Source organism: Rhinolophus sinicus, chromosome 12, assembly GCF_057876585.1.
Source record: "Rhinolophus sinicus isolate RSI-liver-muscle chromosome 12, RSI-T2T, whole genome shotgun sequence".
NCBI lineage: Eukaryota > Metazoa > Chordata > Mammalia > Chiroptera > Rhinolophidae > Rhinolophus > Rhinolophus sinicus.
Window position 1 is genome coordinate 48,046,880 of NC_142512.1, and position 10,525 is coordinate 48,057,404.

The 10,525-nt window shown below is 36.9% G+C and overlaps 1 protein-coding gene across 3 annotated transcripts in view; it reads right to left on the bottom strand.

Moving 5' to 3' along the window:
- The window catches only part of ABCA8 (ATP binding cassette subfamily A member 8), a 66,241-nt gene that overhangs the window by 51,224 nt on the left and 4,492 nt on the right, over positions 1-10,525 (bottom strand). Inside the window, exons 1-3 of one of the 3 annotated variants that reach the window (XM_074319432.2) lie at positions 10,374-10,503; positions 4,288-4,389; positions 2,790-2,941 (exon numbers count right to left, since the gene is read on the bottom strand). In XM_074319432.2, the coding sequence (XP_074175533.2) occupies positions 2,790-2,907 (118 nt within the window). In that variant the 5' untranslated portion in view covers positions 2,908-2,941; positions 4,288-4,389; positions 10,374-10,503. Of the gene's footprint in view, positions 1-2,789; positions 2,995-4,287; positions 4,390-10,373; positions 10,504-10,525 lie in introns of those variants that run through there. The other 2 variants (XM_019732846.3, XM_019732845.3) reach the window with 2 other exon arrangements.

Genomic DNA, 10,525 nt, shown 5'->3' on the forward strand with positions numbered 1-10,525 from the left:
TAGGTGTTTAATTAAGACTGAAAAATGAGAAAGAATACAAGAAAAGTTCTAGAGTAGGGTGGGAATTTGAAGATAAAAGTGGAGGGAGTAGGCAGCATGTATTTTGATACAATTACCTTTTTTTCCCCTGGAATCTATTCCTTAGGTCTGTATGATCATGAGCAAGTCACTTAACCTTTGTTACTCAATTTCCATATTTGTAAAATAAACTTAACAATATTAATAATTAATAGTACAGAATATTAATACAGAGTACAGAGAAACATAATACAGAATAATATTATTACAGAATAATATTATATTGCTATAGAATAAAGTCTCTAAAAATCTAGCACATAGTAGCATTTAATGAATATGTATTAGCATTGCAACTACTTTATTTGTAAAATAAAGATAATAACATAAACTCTATGTAAAGATCTTGCACGCAGAAGTTATTTAATGAATATTTATTATCATAATTGCATGTGATTTTTAATGAAGGCATTGTTGAGAAGCACAAGTTTATGACATTGGGAACCTCAGGCGGACATCTGTGAAACAGGATGAGAGCAAACACATCCAAGATAGACCAAAAGATTAGACTTTACGTAGAGAGTTATATCAGGTTAAGATCTTGAATCAAAAATGGGTTCAGTGTCGGGCGGCTGGTTGGCTCAGTTGGTTAGAGCACGGTGCTCTTAACAATAAGGTTGCCGGTTCAATCCCCACATGGGCCACTGTGAGCTGCGCCCTCCACAACTAGACTGAAACAACTACTTGACTTGGAGCTGATGGGTCCTGGAAAAACACACTTTAAAAAATAAGTAAAAGTTTTTAAAAAACTGAGTCCAATATTTGCAGGCAAGATGCACAGTGCAGAGATTTGGATTTGGGTGGAAGTAATGGTGTGATGTTTGGTGGGGTACCATGGGAAAGTTTAGGTACCAAATCCACCTGGCCTGGCAGTGTGCAATGAAGCCCAGACAGAAAGGAAAAGTTCCACATAATCTGGGAACTGTGGCCATAGAAATGCCAAACGGCAAGTGCCTGAACACACAGACTACAGAGTGAGTAGACTTCTGGATACTGAATCCACATAAAGGGTCAGAATGCAAACACAACATTAATGGTTACCTAGACTGGAGTGGAATTATGGACAGAGGTTGACAAAAAGAAAAGACATTATGTACACTTCCAGTGACTGGGTGGAGCGAGATTCACAGGTTCTCCTCACAATAATACTCTTGGTAAGAAATTATGGTGCTTAAAATTAATACTGAGTACCTTCTAAGTCAAGTCTGCATATTCTTTTTAAAATTTGAGATATAATTCATACACCACAAAATTCATCTTTTTAAACTGCAATTACATGATCTGCAGTATATTCACAAAGTTGTGGGAGCTCTAAACTATTTTTAAATTATAACTCGACGCACATTTATGGGGCAATCACCATAGATTCCCCTTTGAAGTGCGTATTTATATTTGTAAAAAAATTGTTTTTCTTTGCCTGACATCCAGTCCTCCTTATAGTAAACATCCTAAAATTTATTCGTGGTACTATCCCTCTTTCATTCATTCACACACCATGTGGTTTGGGTGTGGTTCACAGGGTGACCTGGGAACCCAACCAATGGGCAATGACAATACTTTTTCTCCCTATCCAATGAGATTAGTTTTTGATGGACCAAGATCAAGACTAATCTAAAATAGACCATTTGTTCCAATGGGTCTAGTCTCTGAAATTATTTTGAACTGTTGGGAAAGATCTGTACTCCTTTCACTGGAGTCATTTATGTGATAGGGCTTAAAACTGGAGATTCTGTCTCTGATTGGGGATAGCTAAGCTGTGAATGAAGCCAACACACATTACTATGGACCTGAGAAGTAGAGACATGTTTCTTCCTCTATTGTTGACACTCCTCTATTCATCCATGCATTAATACTCTTTTTCTTTAAACTAGATAAAAGCCCCTTAAGACAAGATGTGTTGGAGGTCTCTTACTCCCAACTTAAATATTCATGAAAAATATAGTATTATTAATCTTATTTTGAATATGGTGGTAGTGAGGCTCAGAGAAATTGATGTCTTGCAAAATGTACTAGAGACACAGGGCAGAACTTTTAGTCAAATGCTCTCTGACCCTACGTCCAGTTCTCTTGCCTCTGCACTAGGTTGCTTCTCCCTTAATTTCAGGAAATTGCCATAGCAGTGATCTTCTTATTTTAATAATACTCTTCTTATTTTTCATTGATAAGTACCTTAACACCAAAGGGTGAAATTTTGAAACACAGAATATTCTTCAATAGAATCTTCAAATATAGTAAGGCAATCTTTGTGGTAGTAAAAGGTGAGAATAAAATTCCTATCATCAAATTAAATTTGATATCATATAACATATAATAATAAGCAAATACTAGAGCAACAGTCTCATTCTAGTAACAACGCTTGCACAGCCACAATCAACAAATCGCTAAACACTCCTACTTTTCAATGTCTATCAACTTGTGTATTCCATGCTCCCCCAAATCCTATGCAAGAGCAACAGATTGCTGTTTTGAAAGACTGTGCACTCCAAGTGGTAATCCCTTGCTTGCAAGAAATACAGTCACAGTGTTGACATAGATATTGAGTGACAGCCTCTTACTTCCAACAAAGGGAAAATATATTCACATTTCACATCATCTAGAAATTTTGACCATTGACACAGTTTACCAACTGCAATGCAAATTACATGCACACCTCTGTGGTCACATGAACCAAATATTAACATCAGAAATTCCTCTGAGGTTTCTAGAAAACTCACCTTTCATAAAGGACGCTGAGGCAACTTTATTCATTATCCGTTGGGTTGTATTGGTGAAAGGTGTGTATGCGATAGTAAACCAAGGTTCACTAAATGAATCTACCCTTCCCAGGTCCATGGTAGGCAGTGAAGAAAAATCATTAACTTCATGACTATTGGGATATAGGTACAGAAAAATGAGCAGGAGCAATGAGCTCAACAATTCCTACACAATCCAAGAGAAAGAATGAAAAAACAATGGTGATTTCCAAGTAGTCATTCACAATCATTTGGTCATAGAGTTTGTCTCATTCACTTTTCTAATTTCAACAGATCTCACACTAGGAACAATTTAAAATATGCACAGTACAAAATTTAGCAGTCGGGTAATTCCAGTGAGCTATTAAGGAATTAAAATTGATTGATTCACAGCCCAGTCTAAGCATGCACTGATCATAAAAATATGAGAGGCAAGAATTGCAAGCTGCTAGAAATTACTATCAGCTGGTAATACTGTGGTGACCAACTCAGGCTGTACAGGCACACCTTGTTTTGTGGTGCTTCACTTTATTGTGTTTCACAGACGGTGTTTTTTTTTTGTTTGTTTTTTTACAAATTGAAGGCAAAACCCTTCACCAGCAAAAAAGATTATGCCTCATTTTACTGCGATACTCACTTTATTACAGAGGTCTGGAACTGCACCCACAGTACCTCCAAGGTATGCCTGTATTTGATTCTGCTAAAAGCCTGTGTCAGAAGAGTTTCAAGGAATTGCTCACTTAGTAGGAATATATTGATTATATGCCAAGATTTGGGTATTGGAAACTCAACAGAACGCAGATGACCTGAGAAATACTGTCTTGGTTAGTTATCAATTCTATTCACTTGAAAACTTCCAATAAGAAACTACTCTATTTCCTAAATACATGACTGTAGAAAAAAATTCACAGTAGATATATAGTAAAATTCCAATTTAGTTTAAAAATGATACTTCAGTATATCTATCTGGTTTTTAAAAATACCAAAGTTTAACCATGATTTTTATTATGTGGCAAGATTATATGGGCTAATACTAATTTTCTTCTTGGCTTTAATTACATTTCCAAATTTTCTACTATTTTTGAAGAGAATGATTTATTATTAAAAACAGAAAGAGATTCAAAAAAGAAAATGCCAGTGATTTATTTCTGTGGGTTGATTTGTTTACCATATCTTTGGGATACCAATATCTTAACCCAAATATTTATGCATGGGAATGCTAGGAAAATGTGCCCATTGACTTTTAAAACACTGAATTCTCTATGGCTGACTAACTTCGGTGCTTTTAGACCTCAAATGACAGGCCTATGTTAACTGAAATGTCTTCAGACAGATTTGTGGTTCAAGGAACAGCTTTTTCTATTGTAAAAAGCTGTTCTATTTCTTTGGAGGGGAGATAAATAAACAAAGTGGAGATGCAGCCCAAGGAATATACGTTTTCCTATCATAAATACAAAGTGACATAGATATTGAATCGTACCATTAAGGACTCTCTTTTCATTCGCCATTTCTTAAGGAAGTTCTTGCATAATAAGGCCCAAGTTTGTTGACACACACTTATCTCCCTCTTAGTCATTTTGCCCTGTTTAATAAGGAAAAAAGGGAGGAGATAAAGTAAATGTGTAGGTTTTAATGAGAATAAATACCCCACAAACACAAAAACACGTAGCCTGACAACTCCAATGTTCCAAATGAGGGCTTAGCACCTGAGATTTCCAAAGTTAGCATCTTTTACTGCCCCACTTCTCTTTGATCCTATTCTTTACTCCATTATTTTGTGTTATACACTGTGCTAGTTATCGATGTATTGCCCCTCAGCTCCAGATTCTCTCTTCACAGCCTGCTCTGTGAAAATGGATCTGGACCTTGTCAACATTTTTCTTTGCTAGCTGGCATGATGTAAATGTTCGCCAGTAGTGAGGACTGGAGACATTGCAGGAAGAAGAGGCTCTCCTTTCTGGTATCAGAAGGTTCATATGCCTGGTTTCTAGAGAACGTATGTTTTTTCCCCACTGCTCAAACTACATGATTTTTCTCCAATGCAGAGTGCCTGGATAGTGCAGGTTTCACTGTGTGTTTTCTGTAGCTCTTGACTCAGGGAGCAGTAGTGTATCTGGTAGCCCCAGAATGTGAGAATCTTTTCCACGCTTGTTTCCTTCAATTCTCCAATCTCAAAGAGAGTGCACGCCAGTCTTTGTGCCCTTAGCTTGCCATTCAGGCTTCTCTGCCATTCAGTGGACTGAAACCATACCTTACCCAACCACTCTATATTTAACACCGTATCTCCCCTCTTAGTACTCATAAAAATGATGAGGGTAAAGCAAGAGACCTGAGAGACCCCTCAGTAGTCTCAGGATGCAAAACCTACCCACTTTTCAGAACATTTTCTCCTAACAGCAAAAGCTGTAAGGCCCTTAGGGATGGATAGGAATCCCAGTCAGCCCTACGCGAAGACCTACTGCTGCATCTTGGCGAGGGGTTGAAGCAATAGCCAACTGCTACTAGGGAACGGCAATCTGTAACCCCCACACCCCCATCTCTCATACTGTCCTAGGAACAGGGATGGAAAAACAGTTGTCTTCCCTGGAAGAAAGGAAAGAAACCACCTTCCCCTTGACATGACCTTCGCAGCACATAAAAAGCAACAGCCATCTACCATTGAGGGTGGGGTGGGAAAATTTCTTGTTCCCATTTTTAAGCAAAGATAAGTTGCTGCTGAGATTTGCTGTGGGGACCCACATTGACACAAAGAGAGATAGGCTATTACCAAAAGAGGGGAGAAGAAGCTCCCAACAGATACAAGGATAAATCATATGTCAGGCCACAAAAAAAGTCTTAGCAAATTTAGAAGACTGAAATCATACTGAGCATTTTTTCTGACTACAATGGTATGAAACTAAAAATTAACAACAAGAGGAAAGTTGAAAACTTTGCAAATATGTGAAAACTAAAGAACATACTTCCGAACAACCAATGGGTCAACGAAGAACTCAAAAAGGAAATCAAAACATATGTTTAAACAAATGAAGATGGAAACATGACACAGCAAAACTATGGGATGCTGCAAAAGCAGTTGTAAAAGGGAAGTTTATAGTGATAAATGCCTATATTAAGAAAAAATCTCAAATAAATAATCTAACTTTACACTTAAAGAAACTAGAAAAGAACAAAATAAACCCAAAAGAAAGGAAATAACAAAGATCAGAGCTGAAATAAATGAGAGACCAGCAAAACAATACAAAAGCTCAAGGAAACTAAGAGCTGTGTTTCTGAAAAGATAAAAACAAAACAAAAAAACTAACAAATATTTAGCTAAACTGAGAAAAAAATAAAGAGAGAAAAGATACAAATACATAAAATCAGAAACACAAGAGGAGACATTACAACTGAACACAGAAATACATAAGATCATAAGAGACTACTATGAACAACCATAAGCCAACAAATTGGATAACATGAAAGAAATGCGTAAGTTTCTAGAAACATACAACCTATCAAGACTGAATCATGAAGAAATAGAAAATAGAAACAGACAAATGATGAGTAAGGAGATTGAATCAACAATAAAAAACCTCCCAACAAACAAAATCTCAGGACTGGATGGCTTCACTGGTGAGTTCTACTGAACATTTAAAGAAGAATTAATGACAATCCTTCTCAAATTCTTCCAAAAAATTCAAAGGGAGGGAATATTCTCCAATTTACTTTATGAGGCCAGCATTACTTTTACGTCAAAGCCAGATAATGACACTACAAGAAGGAAAAATTACAAACCAATATCCCTGATGAATATAGATGCAAAATTCTCAACAAAATATTAGTAAACTGAATTCACACATTAAAAGGATTAGACACCATGATCAAGTAGGATTTATCCCTGAGATGCAAGGATGGTTCAATAAAATGTCATATACCATATGAATAAAATGAAAGATAAAAATCATATGATTTTTTTCAATAGATGCAAAAAAAAAGCATTTGACATAATACAACATCCTTTCATGATAAAAACCCTAAGAAAATCAGGTATAGAAGAAACATACATCAACACAATAAAGGCTATATACGACAAGCCCACAGCTACCATTATACTCACTGGTGAATGGTTGAAAGCATTTCCTCTAAGATCAGAAACAACACAAGGGTGTCCGCCCTCACCACTCTTATTCAACATAGTGGCCCCAATTCTTCACCCCTACTTGTGTCCACACCCTTAGTCTGGTAACTTTGTAGTTCTTTCCATAAAGCCAGCTATAACTTTGACCAATAGAGAAAGGTAAGAGTGATGATGTTCCATTTCCAAACCTAGACGTTACAAGGCTGTCAGTGTCTGCTTGCTCTTATGGCTCCCCCTTTGTGATAATAGCATACCTGGGCTAACCTCTGGAGGACGAAAGGCACATGAAACAGAGCAGAATCATCCCAGTTTAGAGTAGCCTACATCAGACGATAGCCAGCCAAGCCCCAGAGATGTGAACAAGCCCATCCAAAATCAGCAGAGCCTCTTAAGAACCCCCAGGCATCCCAGCTGTAAATGCTTGTTGTGTGTTATTCGCTGCTTTTCTTTTCTTTTTTTCTTTTATGGTACAGCATATTTTAACATTTGGAAATATTCCACATGTACTTGAAACAAATGTATATCACCTTTTACGTTGTTTTGTAAGTATTTATTCAATCTCTAAAATTTTGTTCTTCAAATCTTCAGTGTTCTTTCTTATATTTATGAGATTAATCATTTCATGACAGAATTCTCCATTCTGATAAAATGTTTCATTCTGATCATAGGTCTGCCAATTTCTTATTCTATCTCTGTTAGTCTTCAGATTGTACATTTAAAGGCTAAGTAGTTAGTTGCATAAAACATTGCTTTATTGCTCAATTTTAATGGTAGGTTTCTTCTATTCTGATAATAGCATAGAAACATCAGGTTTCTTTAGCTTAAAACTTGCCTAATGTTGCTTTATCCATCCCTTTATTTTTTTTAACTTTTTGCTGAATTTTTAAGTGTTTGGTTAATGTATATAAAATTCATGGTTGCTATATTTTTAAAAACCCAAACTGGTAAATACTATAGTTTTAATTTTTATCATGTATAAATTCTTATTTTGGGTGAGCTTTCATTGTATTTATTTTCATGTTAAACCTGCTTTTTCTTTGCTTCTAGTTTTGTCCATATTCGTACCTTCTCTTGAACTTTATCAGGTTCTCCCCCTACCATGTTTTCCTTCTTTTCCCAAAGATATTCATATTCCTTTATTGGTTACTCTTAAGTTTTGGACTTTCCTAGGGAACTACCTTTTTTTTAATGAAAACATTTATTATCCCTATCCTCTTCATAAAAACAAAGACTTTCTAGATACTTTACCTCTGCTGAATTCTAACCCTGATAATTCTCGTTATTATTATATAGAAATTTGGCTTAATCTTTCATTTAAAGTATAGATAAATTAGATTTATTTTATCATGTACATAGTTAATTAGATTTGCCAATATGTTATATAGATTGCTGTGGGGAGGCTGTCATATATTTGAGCTTGTGTTGAGATGGAGGGTAGAAATTGCACCTAAACTGGGCTTGGATAGGCTTTAGCTAAGATTAACCCAGGACCCTTTTCTGTGACTTGTGTGTAGGCCGGTTCAGTGTGGAAACATCCCATGAACTCTACCTAAAATTGTCTGCAGAGGGCAGCATCATTTTTCCATAGATATTGTACCAAGAGTATAGCAGTAGACCACATCCCTTCCTGGTAGAAGAAGCAAGTCAGTATCACTATATTCACCCTTGAGCAAGGAGCATGTACTTGAGTGTGTGTGTGTGTGTGTGTGTGTGTGTGTGTGTGTGTGTGTTGGGAGGGTGGTGATGGTGACCTTTAGGTAGGGGAATTTATACATCCTCCCTCCCCCCCTTTTTTTTTCTTTGCAGCAAGGACCTAAACTACCTCCCAGGAGGAGATTCCTCAGTGTGTAATAATAATAATACCACATCTTTCCATGCCCCTAATCAACATATTACACAATATGATTTGCTGAGCCTTTCCTGAAAACTGTGGGACTTGAGTGCTCTCAAAAGTCTTTGCTACAGGAGGAAACACTGTATCTAAGCTGAGGTATAGAAAGTAAAGAGATTCTGGAGTGAGCACCCATTTTTTTGGAAGCATGCCAGGGATGTGACTTGGAAGAATGGGTCAGGACTTTTGGGCACAGAGCAGCAGCTCACTCTGAATTTGGCTCTCCAGTTCCAAATCTGGAGCAGGCAGCATTTTCCGTCTATGGCTGTGCCACGTTGGCCAGGGATAGAGAATCTACATGGCTGCCCTGAACTCCTCCATCGGGATGAGTGGGTATGGCCCCACCTGAAGCACTCATTCCATTCATGGAACAAGATGACACTCTGGGCTGTGCTATTTCCCAGACACCTTACTTTCTCAAGTAAGCTCACGTAAGGTGTCCAGCAGTCAGTTCCAATGGAAAGCATTTAGCCAAGACAGCCTCACAGAGCATTGCCCAAGAAGGAACCTACACCTGGCTGCCTCATGAGGCTGAGAGGAAGTCTAGGTAGAAGCAGACTGAGGGAAGAGATTAGAAAGCCCACAGAGTGACAACTCGAGGGAGGAAGACAGTTACACGTGAAAAAGCATTAGGTCAGGCCGTCCTGTGAAGGAGGACTGAAGATCCATAGATTGTCCCTGGTGCCAAGATTTGGAGTGGTCACTGGTAAGGGGACTTTGCAGGGCTGTCCGGGAGGGTACACTGCCCACGAGTGTGAGCTCCTCACTGTGGAATCAGCCACAGCCCAATGAGGCATGATAATGTCAGTCTGGCTCCAACCCCTTAGATTTTCCATTGTAAATTAGCATTGCCTACTTTGTTTGTTCTGTAATTCATCAAAAAACTAACCACATGAATTCCTCTTTATACACGTTATAGATAGTTTCAAATTGTAATGACTCTGATTTTTCTCCTGTCACTGGGTTGTTAAATTCAAAACAAAATGCTTACATTATAGGAATGTGAAAATTCTGTTTACTGCAAGTAATGTATATTTGAAATAATATTGTGATAAGGAAAAGGTACATATTTCACATTCTGATTTAATACACGGTGGGCACAGAATAAAAAAATCCTGGAAAGCATCTTACATATCTAAAATTCTTAGAGCCTGAGATACAGGAACAATAAAAATATTTCTATAAATTCTTTTGGTAAACAGTCTCAAGATCAGAAAAACAGTGTACCTAGAAAGTTATTGTGCAATAAATGTAAAGAACGTCAAAATAATCCAAGTTTACAAATCAATTCTCAATATTCTTAGTACTTCACAATCTATCAGCTAATTCCCACACTCAATTTCTTGCTTATAACCATGTAACACTTGCATAATTTCGATGCTTTCATTTTTTTATAATATTAAATACCAGATATCCAAAACCATTAAAACAGTCCGTTAATTTTCAAAACAATTTCTCCACAAATGGTTGGCATTCAATTCCTGAAGACTTATTTATAATTTTGTAACAGGAAAAAGAAAAACCCCCAAAACAAAACAGAGAAATACAATGAACTTACTTTTGAGAAATTTGAAGCAAGAAATCTAGAAACACATTTTATCCACTGTTCTCCTTATTCAAAAGAAGATTCATATTTTTCCTGGTCTCTACTGCATCTCTAGAATTTGCTTTAACTGTTTGACTTCTGTGAAAACTTCCTGTGGAGACCGC